At 41.5% G+C, this 25,193-nt stretch overlaps 1 protein-coding gene across 4 annotated transcripts in view; it reads left to right on the top strand.

The window, feature by feature from the left end:
• The window catches only part of NAV2 (neuron navigator 2), a 457,081-nt gene that overhangs the window by 177,585 nt on the left and 254,303 nt on the right, over positions 1–25,193 (top strand). For all 4 annotated transcript variants that reach the window (XM_027852625.1, XM_027852624.1, XM_027852627.1 and 1 more), the window contains exons 5-6: positions 3,983–4,253; positions 17,313–17,467. In XM_027852625.1, the coding sequence (XP_027708426.1) occupies positions 3,983–4,253; positions 17,313–17,467 (426 nt within the window). The remainder of the gene's footprint in view (positions 1–3,982; positions 4,254–17,312; positions 17,468–25,193) is intronic.

The raw sequence follows: 25,193 nt of genomic DNA, 5'->3' as shown, positions 1-25,193 counted from the left end.
ACTTTTTCCCATGTCCTGTGGGTTCAAGGCCAAAAGTCACAGCACCATGTGAATAGTTGCCCACAGCTGAGGTCTCAACTTTCATAGCATTTGTTAGTTTCTCCTGGATCTCTCCTGGAACATTTAGCAAGAAGTAGCTGCCTTTCCAGAAAATTCAACTTAGTGTATTCCTAATGGAAGCAGTAATGAAGGCTAGGAAGGAAAAAGTTAGTCAGTATGATATTCAGGTGACTAAACAATTAACATACTCAAGGAGGGAATTTGCTCCTGTGCATTGTCTCCTTTCCCACACACCCCCACCCCCTTCCCCTTCCCCCATCCCCAACCTCTAGCACCTTTAAGAGAGTTGGAGTAAAGGAAGTTGCAACAGGAAGTAATCCAGACTGTCTTAATCAGCAAATCACATCAGGGTTTGAGGACAATGGCAAACTGCCACTCCATTCTCTAATGGATAAGTGAGTAAGAAGAGGGGCCTGTTGTAAACATGTGGCGTGCTCTTGAAAGGAGTTCATTCATAGATTTATCCCCATCACCACCCCCATCCTACTCACTTCTTGGGAGAAGATGCACACTGCTCCTCAGGCATGGTTCTCCGCTCACTAGGACCAGGGAGGGTTTCCTTACTGTTTATCTCCCTTTGGAGAGGAAAAAGCCTTTTGTAGCTTATTTTTCTTTCCTCCCCTCCCTGCCTCCCAGGTGGCAGGCCTCTACTAGGTTGAAATCAAAAGGAATTTGCGCCCCCTCTTTTCCTAGGAGCCCTATTCCTGCTCTGTTCTTCCTGCTGGGTGGCCTAGCCCCTATGGGTTAGCTTTTCAGGGTCAGGTGCAAGACCCATCTATCAGATGTCTGGTTTTAACTGACAGGTAATTGCTTGAGGAACCAAAATCACTTGCTTTCCTTTGCCTCTGTCCATTAACAAATATTTTATTCCTGTTCTGTTTCTTGTTATGAGCAGTTTGAGGGAGGTGGGATTTATCATCTGAAAATAAATCCGTTGTACTGTGAAAAGATTCTTCTTTCCTTTTTTCTGGTATCCTCCCCTCTTGTTCCCCTCTTAGAAATATAAAAAAGAAACCAATTTTAGGCCAGTTCCTAAGAAAACGTCGGATATACGAGAATCATTCTCCGAGAACAAAGTGTTTCCTCAACAGCTCCCAGTACAAACTGGATGGGACTTGAGTTCTGGTTTACCTCAGATGCTCGCTGCCTCTGTGAACTTGAGGAGCTCACTTTACCTTCATGGGCCTCAGTTTCTCCATGTGTAAAAAAGTGGATTAGACTAGATGGCTTCTGAGCTGTCTTCCAGCTGCAGAGTTATGTTCCTATGATCTAAAATAAAGAAGAGGAGGCAGAGCCAAGATGGCAGGCGAAAGGCAAGGGCTCCCCTGAGCTCTCTCTCAGACGCCTCCAAATACCTTTAAATAATGACTCTAAAGTGGAAGAACCCACAGAAAGGTGGAAGGAAACAGTTTTCCAGCCCAAGACAGCTTAGAAGGTTAGCAGGAAAGGTCTGTCGTGCCTGGGTAAGGGAGGAGCTCAAGGGGATGGGACGGTGGGTCAGGAGGAGATGTACAGGGGTCCCTTTGCTGGCACCAGGGGCAGGACTCTGTTGCGTTGCCTATCTGGGTCACTCGGGACTGGATCACAGTCCCGAGTCTCGGCCCCGGCGCGAGGAGGAGCGCTGGCTAGCGCAGCGGAGCTTACTGCCTTAGGGGTGCCGGGACCCTGGTCACAGTTTCAGGGTTGAAAAGAGCGTGTGTGATTGCTCACAGACCAGAGCACAGTACAGGAGAGGAGTAAACACACCTCTCTGGAGACCGTACCAGCTTGGGAGAGCCAAAAACTTACAGGTCTCCAGAATTACCTCTGGAAACAGCTGCACAAAAAAACCCGGAGCTTGGGAAGCGGAGTCCCGCTTTACCATAGAGTTAAATGTCAAGAAATCGGCTGGAAAATGAGCAGACAACCGAAAAAAATGTGACCGTAGAAAGTCACTATGGTGACGAGGAAGATCAAAACACACTCAGAAGGCAACCAAGTCAAAAATTCCTGCATCCAAAGCCTCAAAGAAAAATACGAATGGGTCGCAGGCCGTGGAAGAGCTCAAAATGAATTTTAAAAATCAAATCAATCCAAGGAGGGCTTGGGATATGATTCCAGAGGGCAAAGATGCTAGGATTACAACCAAGACTCACCTACCAAGAGAACCTGAGTATCATCGGGGGGGGGGGGGGGGGAATGGACATTCAATAAAATAAAAGACTTTCAACCATTCCTGATGAAAAGACCAGAGCTGTATGCCCTTTGACCAAACAATACCACTACTAGGTCTGTGTCCCAAAGAGATTAAAAAAAAAAAAAAGAAGGAAAAGGACCTATGGGTACAAAAATATTTATAGCAGCTCTTTTAGTGGTGGCAAAGAATTGGAAATTGAGGGGATGTTCATCAATTGGGGAATGACTGAACAAGTTATGTCACATGATTGTGATGGAATATTATTGTGCCATAAGACATGATGAAGGGGGTAGTTTAAGAAAAAAATATATTGCAAGATCTATATGAAGTGATACATAGCGAAGTGAGAAGAACCAGGAGATCACTGTGCACAGTAACAGCAATATTGTAATGATGATCAACTGTGAAAGACTTGCCTATTCTGATCAATATAGTGAAAATAACCAAGACAATTCCAAAGGACTCATGATGAAAAAATTCTATCACCTCCAGAGAGTGGACTGATTAATTCTGAGTACAAATTGAAATATAATTTTTCTAGTTTGTCTTCTTTTTTGCTTTTTTGAGATGTTGCTAATATGGATATGTTTTGCATGATTTCACATGTGTAATTATTATCATAATTCTCCTAATTATCATTAATTATCATATTTCTTCTCAGTGGGTCAGGAAGTATTGGGAAGGAAGGAAAGAATATAGAACTCCAAAATGCAAAAAGAAATGAATGTTAAAAATAAATACACATTTTAAAAGTTAAAAATAATGAGGAAGAATGGCACATGGGTGAGTATTGGGCAAGAGCAGGACAAGGATAATTGGAATTATGTGGGCCATTCATGGTATCTTCTTCTTTATTTTGTGATTTCATCCTCATAGAGAACTCTTGAGGAAGAAACTCCCTCTACCAATGAAGGCTGGCACCTTCCCTGTAACTTATGGTCTTGGGGAGTTGCCTAGGGCACTGAGAGGTTAAATGATTTATCAAGGGTCATACAGAAGATACGGGTCAGATATGGGACTACAGCCCAGACTTTCCTGCCTCAGAAGCCTACTCTACCAATGGTACCATGTCACCTCTCTAGGGACTAGATCTGTGATTTCACTAGTATTGGGAATGCCCATAGGAGGAAGCTCTCTCTACCAATGGAGACTGGCACCTTCCCTGTAACTTATGGTCTAGGGCACTGAGTGGTCTAGAGTCATACAGCAGGTATATGTCAGAGGTGGCCTTCTCTCTATCCACCATGCCTAGCCTAGCTGCTTCTTGGGGGAGGAGTGTATATGGAAAGGGGTAGGGAGAGAGGAAACAATAATTATTCCCCCCCAAAAAAACCCCAAAAGATGGAGACCCACACATGTACAAATAACTTGGCTCAGTAGCTTCAGACATCACCCCCATTGGGTCGGTCTCCTCACTTCTCTCACAAGCATGACCTTACTCTGATGCCTGAGTTTCTGATGCCTTCTTACAGGGAACTGTCTGGTAACAGTCTGCCAGCCCCAGGTTGGAACTTGCCTTTTATCTCTAATGTATCTATTACAGAGGGGGAAAATAATGGTTTCTTTGTGGTTAAAGCTAGATTTTAAGCAACTGTGATACCAATTAAGTTTTCAGGAAGTCTGCCTTATCCTTGAGGAATTCAATTCCAAGTGCAGGCTGAAAGGGACCAACACTGGGGTACGGGAGAGGAATGGGGCCCGAGGGAAAGATGCCCTTCTGACAAGCAGCTTTTTATTATCTTTCAGAAATCCGGAATGGAAACCTGAAGGCCATTTTAGGCCTTTTTTTCAGCCTATCCAGATACAAGCAACAGCAGCAGCAGCCCCAGAAACAGCATCACTCATCTCAGCCAGTTGCCACTGCAGTGGTGTCCCAGCTGGCCACATCTCCCTACCAGGGTCAGATCGGGGCACCAGAACTTCAGCAACAGGTGCCGGCTACCCCCCAAACCCAGTGCCAGCCGCACCCACCAGCGTCACATCAGCAGCCAAAAGCACAGCCAGAAATGCAATCCAGGTGGGGCTTCTTTTTTCGAAAGCACCGTTCTCTTCATTTCTGAGCATCTATCTATCATGGAATGTGTTCTGCCTTTAAGGATCTTTGGTGATAGCAGCTCCTGGAAATCCATGAGAGATGGCTTCAATGTAGAAGTAGATAGAACAAGCCAGTCTTCTGTGACTCGGTGGGATTGCTCATTTTTATAGGTCGGGGTGCCAGCGGCCAGAATTAATTAACTGGTTCAGCTATAATTCTGTCCCTATTAAATTCATGCCAGCGTGTAATAAAACGGCCTTTACGATAGACTTCAGAGACCTTTTTCGTATATTGGGGTATCACCACGGTAAGTGGTGGGTGGAAACAAAAACTTTCCTTTGGGAAGGCAACTAGGATGGAGTTTTAGGTTTCAGAATCAGAAATTCTGAATTGGAATCCTGTCTCTGACATTTACCAGCTACCTGGCCTTGGTCAAGAGAGTTAACTTTTCTTAACCTCACTTTGCTCATTTGGGAAATGGGGATAATCATGCCTACACGTCCCATCTCCAGGGCTGTTACAATTTAGAGCTAGTCCAATTCCTTCATTTAACAGAGGAGAAAACAGAGGCCCAGGGAGGGGAAGTTACTGACATGAAGTGACATGGGTAGTAAGTGGCAGGGTCGGAATTTGAACCCAGATCTCTCTGAGGCCAAATCCAGTGTTCTTTCCTAAACCACATGGCCACTCAACTGTTTGTACATTATAACTTCTGCCTGTTTGTGAAGATCGAATAAGGCGCTGTATGTAAAGCATTTCATAAAATACTATTGTTATTATTGTTTTTAGCTCTGCCTTGATTACATATGCATATGTGTGTATACACATGTATACACACATGTGTGTATATATACACACACATATATACATGTATATGTGTGTATATACACATGCATATATATATGCACATACGTATATATATAACTGTTTACATAGATTTATATTTATAGAGAAATATAGAAATAAATATATAATCTATAATAATATGTAATATATTATTATGGATAGCTAGGTGGCCCAGTGGATAGAACACTGGGCTTAGAATCAGGAAGACTCATCTTCATGAGTTCAAATCTTATTAGCTATATGACCCTGGGCAAGTCACTTAACCTTCCTTGCCTCAGTTCCTTATCTGTAAAATGAGCTGGAGAAGAAAATGGCAAACCTCCCCAGCATCTTTGCTAAGAAAACCCCAAATGGGGTCACAAAGAGTCAGACATGATTGAAATATCCAAACAACAACAACAACAATACATTATAATATAATTATATAATAGATAATGTAAATAAAAGTAATATGTAGTTATGATGTATATATAACTACATGTAACTTAAATATTTAAATATATTTATATATGCAAACATGCATATAGATATGACACATATATGACACACACATATATGGTGTATCTTAGAAAGTCTCTGGTAATGCGGTGCTTACGTGCCTAGGAAGAGAAAGATTCCTTGTTGCTTGGTCAGAATTTCAAACAATTTTTACAGGAATTAAGGTTAGCGTTGCCATAATGAATAGGAGCCATGGATTCTACATCCCATATTGTCTCTCTGAAGATGGGAGCACCAAAAGATCATTGATATGACTTCTTCTCCAACTGTAATCTAAGTACGGGCCATGTCCACCAACATCCTAGCTTTCTTCACAAGTCCATAGCGAAGGATGCATTATCTAGGAGATTATCTGAACCTTGCTTTGAAGTTATTTCTATTCTCATTCTCAGACACCCCTTGGAAGGTAACACATTATACGTTTCCAGCTTTTCCTATAGATTTCACAGAAGGAGAAAGAGGGAACCATTTTATGAAAAGCCACCAGAAGAACACAATCAGATCCTCACATCAGTGTGATATTTCACACTTAAGCATTCTAAATGAGATGTCATATTCCAGCTCTTCTCGTGGCCCATGCACCAGACATGTGTGCTTTTGTACTGGTTTCTCATTTTGTTTTCTTTTTAAAGCCATATGCCATTTCATAAATTAGATTATGACATCGTGAGTATTTTTTTAGGGTCCTTAACGTAACGATAAGTCCCCAGGGTTTATTGTCTTCTTTGGCTCTGTCTGCACACAACCAGATATTCAGATCTAGAAATACTCACAGTTTCTCAAGTTTGTTTGGGTTTTTTTCCAGTTGTTTGGCATCCTTAGATACTCCTTTCATCTGGGAAAGGCTAAAAGTATTGTTTTAGGTTATTTTAAGGGCAGCAAAGCTAAGTTCAAGTTATTTTAAATTTACCCTTTCAATTAGGCTTAGGTAATGTTCATCACAGAAGAGCAAATACTCTTCAGTATTTCTTGACCAACAAGTCTGGAAGACAATACATTTCAACTGTTCATCCCGTTTGGAAGACAATACATTTCCATTTAGAAACAGCAAGGAGTACCGAAATGAGCTTCCGCCTCTGTGTCAGGAACATCTGGGTTCCAGCCCTATCTCTAACATATACTGGCCTTTTGACCCTGAACAAGTCTCTTCAACCATCTCAGGCACCTCTCCAAAACTACAAGTTGCAGAGAAGGTGTCAGCCTGTATTGGTAGAGGGAATTTCCCCACCAGGAGTTCCCTATCCTGGTACAATCATGGATACAATCCAAAAACTCAAACCAAAAAGCTCTCCATTTAAATGACTCTTTTCACACCTCAGAGAGCAAAAATGAATAGCAAACACTTAAACTTATGATGTTTATAGATTTGTTTGGTAGCAAAGAGCCTATTCATTAGTTTAAATACTCTATGGAAGCCCTGAAAAAGTTATCTAAATATCTATGTTTTATCAGTGTAATAGCTTGACAATTATTACACTGCCCATAGAATATTAGTGGTCAATAATAGAAATACTTATAATACACATAGATATTTATGTATGCATATATATTCAGGCAAGGAAAAAATAAGGTAGACCAAGAAACTACATGCAAAAGAAGAATGAAAAACTGTCTCATTACTTGCAATTTCTTGGATAATTTTATATCAATTCAATGGAAATTGATCAGATTGGTGAAGTCAGGTCCCAGTGACCTGGTTGTTGGTAGAGAAGCACAGTGGAGAGACCAGTGGATTTGGAAGTGGAGAGCCTGGGTTTGAATCTTATCTTTTGTTTGTTACCTGTTTGAACTTGAGCAAGATACTTTACTTTTCTGGACCTCTGCTGAACCATCTGTAAGAAGAGGAGAGTGGATTCCATGATGAGTGAGGCCCCTTTCACCTCTATGAGTCACTGAGGTGAAAAGGGAAAACTAGAAACGGGCCATTTCCATTCATCCTATGGAAAATCCTATAAGTTGTGACTTATTTGGATAACGCATCTTCTCTCTGCTCACTTATCTCTTCTACTTTTTTTTCTCTTCCCCTGTTGTGCAGTGCATCATCCAGGGACCCATCTCAAAGCAAACTCATCCGGTTCACTCTGGGTCAGAAAAAAACCTCTAGGTTAGAGTTTCATTCTGTTCCGCAAAGCATGGTTTAACCCAATCGCCTTTACCCTCTGCTTTTGCCCAGTTTCCTTTTGGAATTCCACCCCCCCACCCCAATTGCATGTTTGGAATTCAAGTTAACAAAAAAGATGGCGTTTCTGTTTACCCAGGATCAGAGAGCTGCTAAAACTGACACAGTAGGCATAGGAGGTATTGAAAAGTGGTTCTCTGTGTGTGTGTGCGTGTGCTGCTTTGGTTATGTTTATTTTAATTTGGCTTCTAATTTTGTGACTTTTTCCCCCCTTCTTTACTCTGCTTCTACCTTGCTCGGCTCTGGTATCTTTGACACTTTTGTTTTCTATGGTGGAAATACTTAACCAGTGGCTGGCATTTTCTCTGGGGTAATAAAGACCTGAAATGTGCATCTAGTAGGTAAGATGAGATAAAACCTCAGTGCAGATATGCGTCTTCTTTTTGCACCCTGATGCACCAGCGCCAAGAACACCTATCTCTGTGCAGATCAATCACAATCACTACTGCCTGCTTTTTCCTGGATTTCTAGCTCGACTTGTACACTATGTCCTGGAAGGGCTTCCTCGTAGTACTCAGGAATGCTGTTCAAATCATTATCAATACTTCTTCATCTGAGTTAGTCTTCTGCTGTTTATATGATTACTTCATGTACTTTGCCCTCCAGTTGATGAACTTTTATTCCAAATGTCCCATGTGGCATTCTTATGGATGAATTTTTCTTGGTTATGCTTTGAATTTATCTTCTTTTGAAATCCCCACGTCAGCCTGGAATGCCCCAAGGGGTAGAGTGTTGTCGATGCTGTTGTTACAGTTGTTTTAATAGGAGTAAAACAATCCAAATGATAGTCCAGGCTTATTTTTGGTGCTAGTGGGAGGCTTCCCCAACCAGAATTGACTCCTTTAAAAGGCTTTCTGCCAGCTGAATAAACGACTTTGATTCTGGATATTGTAGCAGTAGAGGAGGCGCTCACACCTTACTAGTCAGGGAACCCCATGGTACAATACGAATGGATATGAGAATGGATCACAGCACTCCTGTGTAATGGTGCCTAGCCAAGACTGAAATAAAGCAGGAAGATTCTGAATGTGGCATTCTTGGGCATGACAATGCCAAAGATGGTTGCTACTCCCCTTGACAATGGCTATGTAAACCAAAGCAAAGACCGAAAGAATACCCACTTCCCTGGAATGTTTGTATGTTTCCAGATCCAACAATGTTCCAGGTGTCTTGAATGCATCTTCTCTGTACCCCATTCCTTTTGTGAGCTGATCTGCTATACTAGGCCCTGCAGATTCAAAACTTCCCGTGAATATTGTAAGGAATTGGTAGGGACAGCAATATAATCCTGCATGCAAAAGGGGGGATGCGGTGGTAACGTGAAATTTAGAATGGAATGATGTTTGGAGAAAGGACTTCTTTGCTGGACCTCCTACAAGTTTCCAAGCATATGCATACAAGCTGCTGCCCTTCCTATGCTGGGTTCTCCCCACCCTTAACCTTTGAAGTGGTAGAGAGAGAAAAAACACTCTCTTCTTACAAGCATGTTGGGCAAGGGAGAAATCAGTAGCGCCTGCAGGTTGCATGCAATGAGTAACAGTTTTATAGTCTTTTCTCCACTCTGTGCAGATTGAAGAAATCAATTGTAACTTTTAACAGATGATCTTTCTTTCCTTTTCTGTTAAGTCACTTCCCTTACATTTAACTAAAAAAGCAACAGGTGGGCTTTAAAATGTCCATATATGTTGCTAGTCATTACATAAGTCTTTCCTTGTAATACAGACAGATCCTTGTTGTCAGGTTTCTTTTAAGAATGAATTGTCCAGACGTGCCTCTTACTATGAGCAACATCTAGTTTATTTATTTTCCTCTGACTTGCTTCCCTTTCTCAGCAAAAGGGCAAATGCTAGTAGCAGCTGCTGCTTTAGTGGTACCTGTTCTGATATTGTGACAGTCGCACGAGGGCAGAGCAGAGAGAGATACTCTGGCATGGGCAACAGTTGCTCTCGGCCAAAGCATTGGCAGAAATGCCCCTCAGGCACCAAGAAAGAGGAATATCTTCTTTGAAATGTGGGAGTAGTGCTTGAGGGTCTCAATGTCAAGAGTGACTTGTTGGGGCAGCTAGGTGGCTCAGTAGATAGAGCACCGGCCCTGAAGTCAGGAGGACCTGAGTTCAAATCTGGCCTCAGACCAAACACTTGACACATACTAGCTGTGTGACCTTGGGCAAGTCACTTAACCCCAACTGCCTCACAGAAAAAAAAAAGTGACTTGTTTCTGGCACCAAAGAAAAAATCGGAGCTGACAATGGGGAAATCACTCCCTGAGCTTATTAGATATCAGACAGGTAGAAAACACTCCCATGTGTTTGGTGAAAATTGTGCCCACCATGAAATAAAATCAGCAGAACTGGCAGTTAACCATGCTGGAACCAAGGTAGTGGAGAAAGCAAATTAGAATAGCAGTCTTACAGCTAGGGTATGATCTCATAATTTGAGACCTACCCTCAGGTTGAAAACAGTTAGCATACATTATAAGAACCAGCACTGTGTACACCCCTTGCATGGTTTTAAGATCTTACTGCTTTCAAAACTACTGAGAGTGGTTGTTGTGGGATTGCTTCAGGAAGGAGATGTGTTCTGTTGATAGAAAGGCCTTACTCTTGTGTCTATATAGACAGCTCAGGGGTGGGGAACTTGCCACCTCAAGGCTATAGGTGGCCTTCTCGGTCCTTGGGTGCAGCCCTTTGACTGAATCCAAACTTCACAGAACAAATCCCCTTAATAAAAGGATTTGTTCTGTAAAACTTGAACTCAGTCAAAAGGCTGCACCCAAAGACCTAGAAGGCCACATGTGGCCTTGAGGCGGCAGGTTCCCTACCCCTGGGATAGTTGGAAGGAACCAAGAAACTGGCCTGAACAGGCCAGGAATATTTGTAGTTGATGAGAACTCACTCCGGGCTTGGTGAACTAGGCTTTGTCTCTGTACGCCTGGGGAAGAAGGTAGCATCCAGGTAGGACCTGGATAGTCCTTTGCCTTTCCACTATTACTTTCCCCATCTTTAAGGTTAATAATATGTTTTGTTTTCTTCCAATCTTAATGCAGTAGAAAGAGCTGGATAGATAACCTAGATTCAACTACTATCTCTATATGGGACCTCTGGGACCTTAAGCAAATGACTTATCCACTTTAGGCTTCAATTCTCATTTGCAAAATAAGGAGACTGGGTTAGACTGTCTCTAGGATTCCTTCCAGTTGTGGATTCCACATATTCCTACATATCTTTGTTGTCAGCCAATCAATAAACATTTTTAAGCACTGCTATGTGCCACAAAAAGAGGCCAAAGACAGTCTCTGCCCACAAGGAGTTTACAATCTAATGGGGGAGACAGCATGCACACAGATATATACAAAGCAAGCTATATACAGGATAAACAGGACATAATTAACAGATGGAAGGCACTGGAATCAAGAGGGGTTAAGGAAGGCTCCTGTAGAAGGTGGGATTTTAGCTGGGACTTAAAGGAAGCCAGGGAAGTCAGTAGATAGAACAGGGGAAGGAGAACATACTTAGGCATGGAATGTCCAGGGAAAATGTCCAGAGCTGAGAGATGGAGTGTCTTCTTGGTGGAACAGCCAGAAGGCCAGTGTCATTGGATCGGAGAGGATGTGTCGGGAAAATAATGTGTAAGAAGACTGGAGAGGTAGGAAGGGGCAAAGTAATGAAGAACTTTGAATGCCAGACAGAGCATTTTTATTTGATCCTGGAGGCAATAGGGAGCGAGTAAAGTTAATTGAGTTGGGGAGGTGGGGTTAGGGACGGTGACGCCATCAGACCTGCGCCATAGGAAAATCATTTTAGTGACTGAATGGAGAATGAATTGAAGTGGGAAGAGAATTGACCAGCCAGCAGGCTGTTGCAATAGTTCAGTTGTGAGGGGATGAGGGCCCATACCAGGGCGGTGGTAGTGTCAGAGCAGAGAAGGGAGTCTACATGAGAGATGCTGCAAAGGTGAAATCAACAGGCAAAAGCTTGGATATGGTGGATGAGAGAGAGTGAGGTGTCCAGAATGACTCCTAGGTTGTAAGCCCGAGGGACTGGGAGGATGGTGTTGCCCTCTAGTAACAGAGAAGGCAGGAGAGGGGAAAAGATAATGAGTTTAGTTTTGGACATGTTGAGTTTAAGATGTCTACTGGACATCCAGTTTGAGATGTGTGAGAGGTAATTGGAGATGTGAGATTGGAGGTCAGCTGAGATTTGGGGAAAAGATAAGTAGATTTGAGAATCATCAGCATCAAGATTGTAATTAAATCCATGGGAGCTGACGAGATCACCAAGGGAAGTAGTATGGAGGGAGGAGAGAAGAGAATCCTGAGGGATAGAGGGTGTGATCTGGAGAAGGATCCAGCAAAGGAGGCTGAGAAGGGGTGATCAGATAGGGAGAAGAAGAACTAAGAGAGAATGGTGTATCAAGGAGAAAAGAGCGCTCAGCAGTGTCAAAGGCTGCAGACAGGTCAAGGAAAATGAGGATTGAGAAAGGGCCGTTGGATTTGTCAACTAAGAGATCAGTAGTAACTTTGGAGAGAGGAGTTTTAGTGGAATGATAGGGTTGGAAGCTGGGTTCAGAAGAGAGTGAGAGGAGAGACAGTGGAGGCATCTATCGTGGATGGCCTTTTCTAGGAGTTTAGCTACAAAGGGCAGAAGAGATATAGGATGATAGTTAGCGAGGATGGAAGGTCACTTGAACTACACCTTTAAGGAAGCTAGAGAAACCAAGAGGAAGAGGTGAAAGTAGAATATATCCTAATCACTGGGAATAGTTTGTTCAAAGACATGGAGATGGTAAATGAAATGTTGCATTTGGGGATCAGCAAGGAGACTCATGTCATGAGGGTAATCCCTTTAATTAGTCTTCAAACAGCCCTTTAGTCACTGCTTTGGGCAGTGGAACTAGAGATGAAAAGTCAAAAAGCTGACCCTGCCCTCAAGAAGCTTACATTCCATCAGGAATGTAACATATACTTATACATACAACATATACACATATAAGTAAATATAGTCTATACACAATGTAAATACTAGCTTATCCTCAGAGGACTCCACCATCGGGGGGAGGGGGTGGCCACCTGGGCTCTTCTCAGCTGCTCAGACAGGATGAAACACCCCAATCAAGAGAATCTCTGTCCACAGCAGCTTCTGTTGTCGATGGATTCTTGACGCCATCTCTGGCCCTGCTGAAGCTCATTGTCTGCCTACGATATCACTAATCTCAGATTTCTTGACCTTGATCTTTCCTAACCCTCTTTCAGCCTTCCATGATTGGAGGCTGACCTGCTTATCACTTATGGCAATCCTTGCTTGTCATTTCCTTCGTCTTGTGCTCATCCAGCTGTGACAATGCTAACCAGGATGATGTTGATGATAATAACTTGCTGTAAGATGTGTAAAGCATTTTATGCTGTTATCTCATGCATCCTCACCAGAACCCTGTCATGTAAGTGATGAAACTATTGTTATCCTCACTTTGAAGAAGAGGAAACTGAGTCTCAGAGAGGTTCAGTAAATTGACCAGGATCATATAGATAGTAAGGGTCTGAGTTAGGATTTGAATTTAGGTCTTCTGAACTCCCAGCTCAGTAGAGTGGATTCAGGTTCCTATCAAGCCCGTCCCTGTACTGTGACTTGTGTAGACAAATGACTCTCTATAACCACCAATGCCTGCACCCCACATCCCGGTCCTGAATAAGGTTTGCTACTGCTTAAGATAGTAATGCATCCCCACAGGTCTAGAATGAAAATGTTCCTTTCCTCCTTTTTATTCCTCTGGACCCTCTGGTCCTTCCCCTTGACAGGAACATTTGGGAAGTTGTAAACATGTGCAACATTCTGGAGTAAGCCAGCAGGCTACTTAACTGGGCATAAGGGCCTACCACACAAATTGGCTAAGAGGTTAAACACATCTAGCCCCAAATTTCATGCATCTTCACTAGTTTGGTAAGTATGTACCTGTGTTTGGAACCTTACTGTGACACCTCCCTTAAAAATGAAGACCTTCAGCATAGCTTACAAGAACCAGCACCAGGATCCTCTAATAAGGGTGATCTGATTCAGTTAGATAGTGCAGTGGATAGAGCACTGGGTCTGGAGTCAAGAAGACCTGAGTTCAAATCTGGCCTCAAACACTTACTTAGAAGCTGTGTGACCCTGAGCAAGTCAATTAACCTCTATCTGCCTCAGTTTCCTCATCTATAAAATGGGGATATAAATAGCACCTACCACCCAGGGTTGTTATAAGAATCAAATGAGTTAATAATTATAAAATACTTAGCACAATACCTGGCACATAGTAAGCACTGTATACATGTTAGTTATTATTATTATTATTGTTAACATTAATTACAGATTTTCTGAGCAACAGAAGGTAGCATGACTGTGAGAGTCAGCTCCTTTGCTAATTATACTATTGTTTCCTCCTCCAGTTACACTGAAATTGCTACACCCCTGAAAGTCTCCCCACTTGCCTTTTCCACCTTATACCATCCTTGGAATTGACCTTGATGGCAGCAATCGACTTCCCTGAGAGGGACAAAAGAAACCCCTTATTGAGGCAAATGTTCAATGCCGTATGGGAATAGATAGTCTTAAGATCTTGCTGCCACTTTTTAGAAAAGAGCTGTTCCCTCCTTCCCTCATGCAGGACTGCTCATTGTAGAATTGCTTAAGAGTCTTAGCAATAGAAATTTTATGGCCCTTCACACCATCTCATGTTCTCTATTTTCTCTCCAGCCATCTTTCTTGCTCCGCCAACAAGGAGATGTTTAAAGAGGGTGCCTGTGCATGTATATGTATACACATAATGCTTTCTGACTGTGGTCATCATTGCCCGGTACTCGACAATTTACATGGAAAAAGATGATTACGTGCTTTGAAAGCTGAGCGTTCAGCATTATCACTTGATCTAATGAAAGGCGGCTGGGATGTCTGCGGTGTATAAACTCAGCTCTGCAGATCTCTAATTATTGGAAACAACCAGCCATGAAACTCCCAGACTGAAATGTTGGCCTAGACGAGCTATATAATGCAGCAGAGAGAGCTCTGGACTTTAATTTAGCACAGCCTGGCTTTAAATCTTGCCTCTGACTCTAGCTTGGTGACCAAGAGCAAGTCATTGAATTTCTCAAAACCTTAGTTTTCTCAGCTGTAAAGTAATAATAGCACCACTTACTGCTGACTGGGAGATCCCATATGCAAATGAGGTCACATGCGCAATCAAAAATCAATTAAAACCTTTATTGAGTGCTACTATGTGCCAGACACTTTCCTAAGTGTTTGGAATACAAAGAAAGGCAAAAGCACCCATGTCCTCAAGAGGCTCACCTTCTAATGTGATTAGGTATATACAACATCTGTACAGAGTCAATGGGAGTTAATCTCAGAGGGGTAGTCACTAACATCTGGGGGAAGGAATTGGGAAAGGCCTCTTGTACGAGGGAAAATTTAAACAGAGCCCTGAAGGAAGCTGGGAAAACTGAGTGATGGAGTTGAGGAGGCAGAACATTCCAGGCATGGAGGCACTAACTGTAAAGGTATGGAGATGGGAGATATAGAGTCCTGTATGAAAGGCCATTGAAGCAGAATTAGAGAGTGTGTGGAGGGCAGTGAAGAATAAGAAAGGGGCAGCTAGGTGGTGCCATGGATAGAGCACTGGCCCTGGGGCCAGGAGGACCTGAGTTCAAATCTAGTATCAGACACTTACTAGCTGTGTGACCCTAGGCAAGTCACTTAACTGTAATTGCCTCAAAAAACAAACAAACGAATAAAAAACCCAGAAGACTTAAAAGGAAGAAGCCAGGTTATAAAAAGCTTTGAATGCCAAACCAAGGATTTTCTCTTTGATACTGTAGGTTAATAGCTAGCCACTGGAGTTTATTGAAAAGGGGGGTGACCTGCTCAAACATACCTCTTAGGAGAATGACTCTGGGAGCTGAGTGGAGAATAGTCTAAAGAGGAGAGTCTTGAGGCAGATAGCCCAAATAGAGGGTTCTTGTCATTGTTGAGGTGATGAAAGGATGAACTAGGGTAGCCACTGTCTAAGTGGAGAGAAGGGGACTTACATGCAAGATATTGTGAAGCTAGAAATTACCAGATTTGGCTAGGGTTTTGATCCATGGAGTGATGGCGCTGAAGTGGGAAGCCTGGGTGATTGGGAGGTTTCTGTAAATGTCACTTGTTTTTAACCTCATTAGTGAAGAAACTCAAACATCCTCAAAGAAGATATGCAGAAGAGGTAGAAAGTTCCAGTGATTCAATTTCCAAAATCAACCAACTTACCAGGGTCCTTCCTAAAACCAAGAATTGAGATATGTACTTATAAGAAAAGTGAATGATTATCTTTAAGCAAATAGATAATATTCTAGCAAGGGCTATACATACTTAGCCATTCATAGTCTGAGGAGACTGACTCCAGCGCAAAATCTCTAAGAAAGCTGTTGATTAAATATTGAAAGTAGGTACTTATTTGCTCTAATGTTTCCAAAGTAACCCATCTGTTTTCATTTCTGGGTGTCTGCATTTCTGTGTTTGGTAATTCTGTCTCTGTTGAATATATGTTATGACAATTTCTCAATTTCTGCATTGCCATATAGATTAAGCCCCTCCTTTATTAACTGAGGCAAGAATTTGACACCCACATCCTTTTTATCATTCCATATTTTTTAATGTATCCACCTAGATGTGGTCAGAAATTGGTTGACAATGAAAGACTATACAACCAAGACAAAAAGCAAGATGAATTTCAAGAAGGATGTTGATAAACTAGAGAGTTTCCAAAGGAGGGCAGTCATGATGGTGTAGGAACTGGATACCATACAGAGATCAGTTGAAAGAACTGGGAATTGTTAGCATGGAGAAGAGAAGGCTTGGGGGTCCAGGATAACAGTTTTTAAGAATTTGAAACCCTCTCATGTGGATGGAGGGATTAGATTTGTTCTGCTTGGAGTCAGGACGAAGCTAAGAGCAGAGGGTAGAAGTTGCAGAGAGGGAAATTTATACTTGATGGCAGGAAAAGCTTCCTAACAGCTACATTTATCCCAATGCAGCCTGGGCTGCATAGAAGGGATTCTTGCTCAAGTATAGGTTGGGGGCATCTCTTTCGATCAACTCTGATTCAGAGGTTCTTTGAACTTCATGTTTTTAAACACTGCATTTTTTTTCAGAGAAAACACTCCTAAATGCTTTTCTAAAAAGTAAAACCACTCAAAGTTTACGTCCGGGCATCAGTTCATTCTTCAACAAGCATTAGGATATTCCGGTCTCTGTGCTAGGTACTAGAGATACAAGACCAAAAATGAAACTGTCACTGCCCTCAAAGAGCTTCCCATCAATTGCTGTGTTTGTTGCTAGCCCCTAAATATTTGCTGTGGTTTGCCTTTGATTTAAAACTTCTCCAGACCCAGTTAGCCTGGATGCTCTCTTGTTCTTAGCTCCTGCATGGTTGCAGCCCTCTCTCCTAAGCTACCTCTCTCCTCCCCTTCCTTCACCAGACCAAATTAGTCACCTGTTGATTTTTCCATTTCAGACTCCCAGGTCCTACCGCGAGGGTATCCGCTGCAGGCAGCGAAGCCAAAACTCGTGGGTCTCTTAGTGCCAGCAACCGGCGCAGCCAGAGCTTTAACAACTATGACAAATCCAAGCCTGTTAACTCCCCACCCCTACCGCCAAACAATGAGCAAGGTAAGTCATCCTCTTGGGGGATTTTCAGCTGTTTCCCTTTGCTCTAAATCTATGAGGAGAAGGGTTTACAAGCCAGGTAAAAACTTCGAAAGGAATAAATTTAGGGGAAAAATCTGAGACACTGAATTGTCTAACATGTTATTCCCAGAAGTAAAAATGATGTCCAAGGCATGGGGTTGTATTCCAGGCTTCTGATTCTTTCAGTCGGTCGCTGTCTCCTTTGCCTTCCTTGGGACAAGGCAGGCAGCCCACTTAGTTTACCTTTTTTAAGATGCTCACCTTCTCAGTCATGTGGAAGCTCTATACATCTGAGGTCTGGGGAATGCCTTTCCCAGTGAGCTGGGCCTGGACTTCAGGAGGTCTCCATGTCTAAGAAATTCCCCTGCTTTATCATCCTTAGCCTTTGCCACCACTAACCTAACCCTAAGGGCACCATCATTTTCCAGCTCCCTGTGGACTTGTCTTTGACTAACAGGAACTTCTAAGGAAAATTGTTGATCCAGGCTTCCCTGTATTCCCAGGATATAGGGAAAAGAAGAGGTGTGAGGTATGAATAGTGTGTGTGTGTGTGCATGTGTGTGTGTGTGTGTGTGTGTGTGTGTGTGTGTGTGTGTATTGAAAGCAGGTACTTATTTGTTTTAGTGTTTCCAGAATAGCTCATCTGTTTTCATTTAAAGTGTTTAGGTCTCTATATTTGATGGTAATTCTGTCTCAAATATAAATTACGATGATTTCTCAATTTCTGTATTGCCATATGAATTAAGCATCTCCTTTAATAACTGAGGCAAGAGTTTGACATCCTTTTATGGTTCAATATTTCTTAATTATATATGTGCATATTTGTATATACATATATATATATATAAACATATTTACACTTGTGGCAAGAGAGAGACCATGCACAAAGAGATTCAAAAGACCCACTTGGTATATCCCAGCAAGCCCATAAATCTTTATGATTTCTCTCAGGTCCCGGACCCTTCACTGTATAGATGGCTATTGGGCACCTCCCTCTCTACTTTTTGGTGCTCCTTTTTTCTCTCTTGAATTCAATAAGCATTTATTTAGCTCCTACTATATGCAGAGAATATTGCACTAGGTGCTAGGGAAATACAAAGATGAAATAAGACTGGGTCTCTGCCTTTCTCAGTAGTCAGTTATATTGAATGCACAAAAACTATTGCATGGTTAGTGTGCATGAGAATTCTAAGCCAAGTACTCTGCGATTCAAGAGGAGAAGCATTATTGCTTAAGGAATGGTGATGGGGTGAGGATCAGAGAAGGGAGGGAAATCAAGAAAGGCTTTTAACTTGAGCCTTAAAGAAACTGAGCAGATTTCTACATGGGGAAAGAAGGGGAGAGCAGTTCAAAAGGTTTTCAAGCAAAGAAGATGGTGTGAGCAAAGACAGAGGTAAGATGGAGGCTGGACCACTTTGGGTGGAGCATAGTGCCAGTGAAAGGGAGGATTCTGAGATAAGACTGGAAAGTCTGGGTGGGGCCAGATCATCCAGGACCTAGAGTATCCGGCTGCTGTGTTCTTTTCAATAACAGAGTAGATCTTTTAGCAAGCCTCCCCTACCCTTGCCACTTTCCATCTGTGATTATGAAAACCTCCCTCTCCTTCAGATGTGCCAAGATTAGTTCTAGCATGTTAGAAGATTTAAGAGATTACAAGCGCCAGCATCCAGAGAGTGATGAGGTGTGAGAATTCTGACTGTGGCAGCATTTTGTACGCACAAGGGGTCATACAGTCAGCAGGTCAGCTACTCCTTGGAAGTGTACACAGTGGGTCTAAGACGACAGTGTGGAAGCAAATGCAAAATCCAAGTTGAAAGGCCTATACAAGCTACAATTGAGAGGAACTAGACAGTTCCCATTGAGCAAGGCCAAATTTCCACAACCAGGAATTCCCCATAAACAGGAGGGAATAGGAAGCAGCTAATGGATTCCAAATTAGTGGGTTGGAAATAGTGTCTTGGGATCCAACATAGATGATTAGATCCACACAAGTGGTATGGCAAGATTATGACTCCTTATCCTATGAAAAGGTTTCTGGTCCCTGCTTTGGTTAGTGTAAGTGGTAAACAGCTGGCATTGGCCGATGTTGAGGCAGGGCTATCCAGGTGCCAATAGCAGTGGACTCTGGCACACTGGTGGAGAGCTAGGTCTAAGCACTTTAGATAGAAGCCAGCCACGTGGCTGTGTGGCTAAGGCAAGGAATTCAGCAGTGGAGAACCAGCTGAAGCTCCTACTGGTCAAAGCCTTCTACTAACAGAGCTCCTTTCTCAAATGCTTTTCATTTAGCAGAAAAAAAAATGAGCATGTCAAGACCCCTATTTATGTTGTGCATACTTCTATCTCTAGCAAATTAAGATATTATCAATTCACAATTGGGGTTTTAGAAGCAGAAGGGTTACTACATCTTTTCAATATTTTTTCATTGATTATTATGTTACCTAATGTAGCTTAGATCAATATTGATTACTGTTAATTATAAATTTTTTTGGTAACACATCTTTAAAAAAATGTATTCCATTAAGTTAACCCATTCACTGTTGAACTATGGGCTATAGATATTTGATAAAGGGAAAGTTTTACTGGCCTTTCAATTCCTTCTGTCTTCTGATGGTAGATTTGACTATGACTGCATGGGTGGTATTGTGGGTCCATGCACCACCAGCTACTATTTTCATACTGGATCCATGATGCCAAATACTCCCAGCTCATCTCTTCATTTTGCCAGAGAAAGAGCAAGTGTAGTTGGCATACTGGCTAATTTCAATTTCCTTCATCGTTTTTCTGAGGGATGCACCATAACGTGTTCCATATTTACCAATAATTCTGACCGTCTTGGTACTTTTAGCCGTGTCAGCGGCTGCAGGAACCGAGCTCAGAGAGGGATAAAACATCCTTGATAAAGGATAAAGGTTTCATTTCCTTTTGTAGCAAATATTATCCACATAGGTTTAAAACGATTTGTGAAGTAGCATATTCTACAAAACCCAAGTCTGGTCTAGTTTTGTATTTACCAACTTCTCTTGAACACCATAATTGTGTTTTTATTTTTCGAAACATGTCTGATCTTGTTGTCCCTGAAAAAAGAAGACTGCAGATATTAATTAGAACTCAAGAGATGTCTGTTTAGAACTTATGATGTGCAAAGTACTTGTTATACCACAGGAAAAATACAAAGATAGATAAGACACAGGTCCTATTCTAATGCGGCTTTATAATCTAGTTGTGGGGAGGAAATCTGACACATTCTAAAGTGCTGTGGTGAGGACCAAAGGTGAAAAAAACCAACTCATTCTAGAGCCAGAAGGGCTCTAGAGGGGAAGTACAATTTCAGTTCAGTCTTGAAGGATGGGTGGGATTTCAACAGGTGGAAATATGGGAAGAGAAGGTGTATTCTGGACACAAGAATGACATGAACAAATTCATAGAAGGAAGAGAGAGTGGGTCATATGCATTTAAGTGGTATTGCTGTAGTGGTTTGAACTGCATTTGGCTTTAATCTCATTCCTGCAATATGAATTAAGGACAGAATGTCAACCACACTGCGTGACTTGACAATAAGGCCTGTTGAACATGTGTGTCAGTAGGACGGCTTTTGATGAACTGGTCAGGACAAAAATTATTAGCTTAGAGACTCTGAGACAAAGTTGTCAGAGATGGGGGGAAATAACAGTCACTGAACTCTTTTTTTTTTTAAATAGAGTTACTAGATTGATGGATCAAGGCAGTGTTACAGATACATTATACTTAGTTTTCAGCAACGCCTTGGATTAAATTTCTCATGCCGCCCTTGTAGGCAAGATGGAGAGATGTGGTGTACATGACAGTATAATTAAGTAGATTCAGAACTGGTTGAATGTCCAAAATTTAAAGTCTAAAGGAGCAATGCCAAAATGGAGGGAAGTATCTAATGGAGCATCCCAGGAGTCTATCCTTGGTCATATGCTATTCAATAAACCATTTTTGATCTATGACTTAGCAATCAGATTTGCAGATAACACAAACATGTCAAGGCTAGTCAGGATCAAAAAAGACCTTGACAGGTTCATCAAGTAGTCAACAATCAAGCATTTATTAAGTACATACTGAGTATCTGGCATTGTGCTAAACACTGGAGATACAAATACAAGCAAAAAGACAGTTACTGCCTTTTATGAGGCAGTGAGGTGGTGCAGTGGATAAAGTGCTGGGCCTGGGGGAAGACCTGAGTTCAAATGTAGCCTAGCTGTATGACCCTGAACCGAGTCATTTAACCTCTGCCTCAGTTTCCTCAACTGTAAAATGGGGCTAATAATAGAACCCCACCAGGGTAGTTGTGAGGATCAAATGGGATATTTTTAAAGCACTTAGCACAGTCCCTAGCATATAGTAGATGCTTAATAAATATTGTTTTCTTCTTTCCCTCAAGGAGTTTACATTCTAATGGAGGAAGAAAACACATAAAAGCGGGCAGTGTAGGGGGCTGGTTTTAGACATAGGTTGAATATAATAAAGTGGAAATTGTGGAGATAAAAATAAAGTAGGATACTTGGGTTAAGAATAAGTTAGCTTCCATTGGGCGATGACCGACTTTGATAGACTTAGCTCTTCTCAGCAATGCAAGAATCTAAGACAACTCCAAAAGTCTCATGATAGAAATTGCTATCCACATCTAGGGAAAGAACTATGGACTCTGAATGCAGATCAAAGCATACTATTTTCTCTTTTTTGTTTTGTTTTTTTTTTTGTTTTTTCTATCTTGTGATTTTTCCCTTTTGTTCTGATTCTTCTTTCACAACATGACTAATGTGGAAATACGTTTAATATGATTGTGCATATATAGCCTGTAACAGATTGCTTGCTGTCTTGGGAAGGGGGAAGGGAGGGAGAAAAATTTAAAACTCAAAATCTTATAAAGTGAATGTTGAACACTAAAAATAAATAAAAGAATAAGTCAGCTTCACAAATGCAAACTGGGGAAAATATGGCTAGACAATAGTTCTTAAGAAAAAGATCTGTAGTTTCTCATGGATGGTAGTATGACTTGGCCTTTCATGGCAGCAAAAGCTAATGTCAGCTTAGGCTGCTATTAAGAGCTTTAGTGTACTGAAGGAAGAAGGTGATAACCCTAACCATCCTCTTCCCTGGTCTGACCACATCGGGAATAATGTACTGTCTTCTGAGCACTACATTCAGGAAGGATATCGGTAACCTTGAAAGTATCCAGAAAAGGAAATTGGGTGAAGGGCTAGTGACTACATCATATGAGGATTTATTGAAAAAACTGGAGACGTTTAGCCTAAAGGGAAAAAAAAATTTTAATAAACTCCCTTTTATTTTTTATTTATTTGTTTGTTTGTTTGTTTATTTATTTTTAGTGAGGCAGTTGGGGTTAAGTGACTTGCCCAGAGTCACACAGCTAGGAAGTATTATGTGTCTGAGGCCAGATTTGAACTCAGGTCCTCCTGACTACAGAGGTGGTGCTCTATCCACTGTGCCACCTAGCTGCCCCAGGAAAAATTTTTAAAAAAGATTTGTGGGCACATAATACCTGCCTCCAAGTACTATCATACAGGAGAAAGGCTAGACTCGACCCCAGATGACATAACTGGGAACAGGAATTGGAAGTGGCGAAGCCAGGAAGAGTTAGAAGTTATGTGTAAAGAAAATCTTTCTGATTTCAGGGCTGTCCAGAAGGCAAATAGGCAGCTCCAGGAAGTAACAGACTCCCTATCCCTGGAAGTCTTTTAGGGGAAGCTGGATTTGAGCTCTTGTCAGGAATGCTGTCAAGGGGAATCCCTGTGTATGTACAGTTGAGGCTAGATGACCCTTGAAGTCCCTTCTCCCTTCATGGTTTTGTGATGCTTGGAAAAACTGGGAATGTTTTCTATTTTTCCTACATCCCCACACTTACATATTCAGGGTGTGTCCACATTAACACTGGACATCCGCTAGAAACTAAACAACTGAGTCTGTTACCCTGAAATATTCCCAGACTCTCTTCTGGGCTTCATCATTTCTCTTGAGCAATGTGATCTTTCCATTCTTTTATCCATATCAGGTGGGTATTTAAAGAAGCCGAAATAGCACCGTAATCACCTGATTAAAAGGGCTCATTTTTTTCTCATTGTCTATTTACTATGAAATATGACAAAGGGAATTCTCTTTTTCCATTGAGTAGGCAGTTTCCATCTATCCAGATTGAGACTTCTCTCTGATGCTGGTCTTCTTTCCATATGTCACTTTCATCATTTCTTTGATCACTGCTGCCTTTTATGGAAGGGAGAATAGAGACAGACATTGCTGGAGACAGAGTTTTATAGCCTTCAACACTGTCATATCTGGAGTATCACACGTTCTGCCAAATGAGCTGAACCATTGATTTAGTATCTCCATAAACTTGTCACTTTGTGATTCAAGAAGCAAGTTGCTTATCCCAGTTAGTGAATGGAAGATATAACCATAAAAGCTTTGTTCATATCTTACTTTCCTAACAGAGCTCTAAAGTAAAAGTCAACAGTTTGGTCAAAAAGGATGCTTCATCACTGCTGACCTTGTCAAGCAGAATATGGTTAGGATAACCCATTTGTAGACTTCTACAGGTATGGGAACTAGACCCATGTTTTAATTGGCACAGAGACTCCCCGGTGAGGAGACTACCTCCACAGATACAGATAGCACCTTCTCTACAGTTTATAATCTTAGAAGAGTTGCCTAGAGCCCTGAGAGGGTAAAGGACTTACCCAGCGTCACAGTCAGAGGGTGTCAAAGGTGGGACTCAAACCCAGTTCCTTCTGGTTTCAAGGCTGGCTTCTCTCCACCACACCAAGCTGCCTCCATGAAACTTGTACTTGGAGAAAGAAAATAGGCAATGGCGGGCTGTGTATTAATGATGTTCCAGCTAATGCCCATGAATTTCTTTTCACTTAGTTATTTTGTTGCTTTAATTTTTCAAAATTATTTGCCTCATTTGGAACCCTTTCTTAATTCAGGGAGACTTTTGCAAAATACTTTTCAGTCTTTAAAAAAAGAACTTTTTAGGATTCATGCTCCTTGTGTACTAGATGGAGAAATGTGGTATAATTATGGTGGGAAATACTATAATTAAATGGACGTGGAATTTGTTGATTTATTTAACCCAAAGAAGAGTAATTAATGGGATCAATATCCACTTAGAGGAAGGTCCATAATGGAGGGAGTACCCCAGTGATTTGTGATTGACCTGGAAATTTTAAACATTTTAATTAATCAATGACCTGGCTGAGGTTCAAAATTGTACACTTATTAAATTTATAGATGGCATGAAGCTAGGAAGAGTATCTAACATGTTGGATGTCAAGATCCCAAAAGATCATAATAGATCAACACATTGGGCAAAATCCAAGATGAAATTTAACAGAGGTAAATGTAAAGTATTTGTCTTGGACAGAAAAAAATTCAACTTCACAAGTACAAGATTGGTGAGAAGTTAGTCAAAAGAAATTCATTTTTAAAATACTTGGAGGTTTTTAGTGGACTTAAAGCTCAATCAGCAGTGCAATTTGTTATTACCAAAGCTATGTTTTTAGGCTATGTTAAGAGAGAAATATAATGTCCAGAAGAGGGAGATAATATTTCCACTGTACTCTGTCTTCATCAGACCGCATTTGGAGGAAGGGGTTCAGTATTTTCAGTATATGTTCTGTCCCCTCCATTAGAATGTAAATTCTTTGAGGTAAAGGATTGTTTCATT

This window comes from Vombatus ursinus, unplaced genomic scaffold (genome assembly GCF_900497805.2).
Source record: "Vombatus ursinus unplaced genomic scaffold, bare-nosed wombat genome assembly UNPS02009770.1, whole genome shotgun sequence".
Classification (NCBI taxonomy): domain Eukaryota; kingdom Metazoa; phylum Chordata; class Mammalia; order Diprotodontia; family Vombatidae; genus Vombatus; species Vombatus ursinus.
This window is presented reverse-complemented; position numbering and strand designations above follow the sequence as displayed.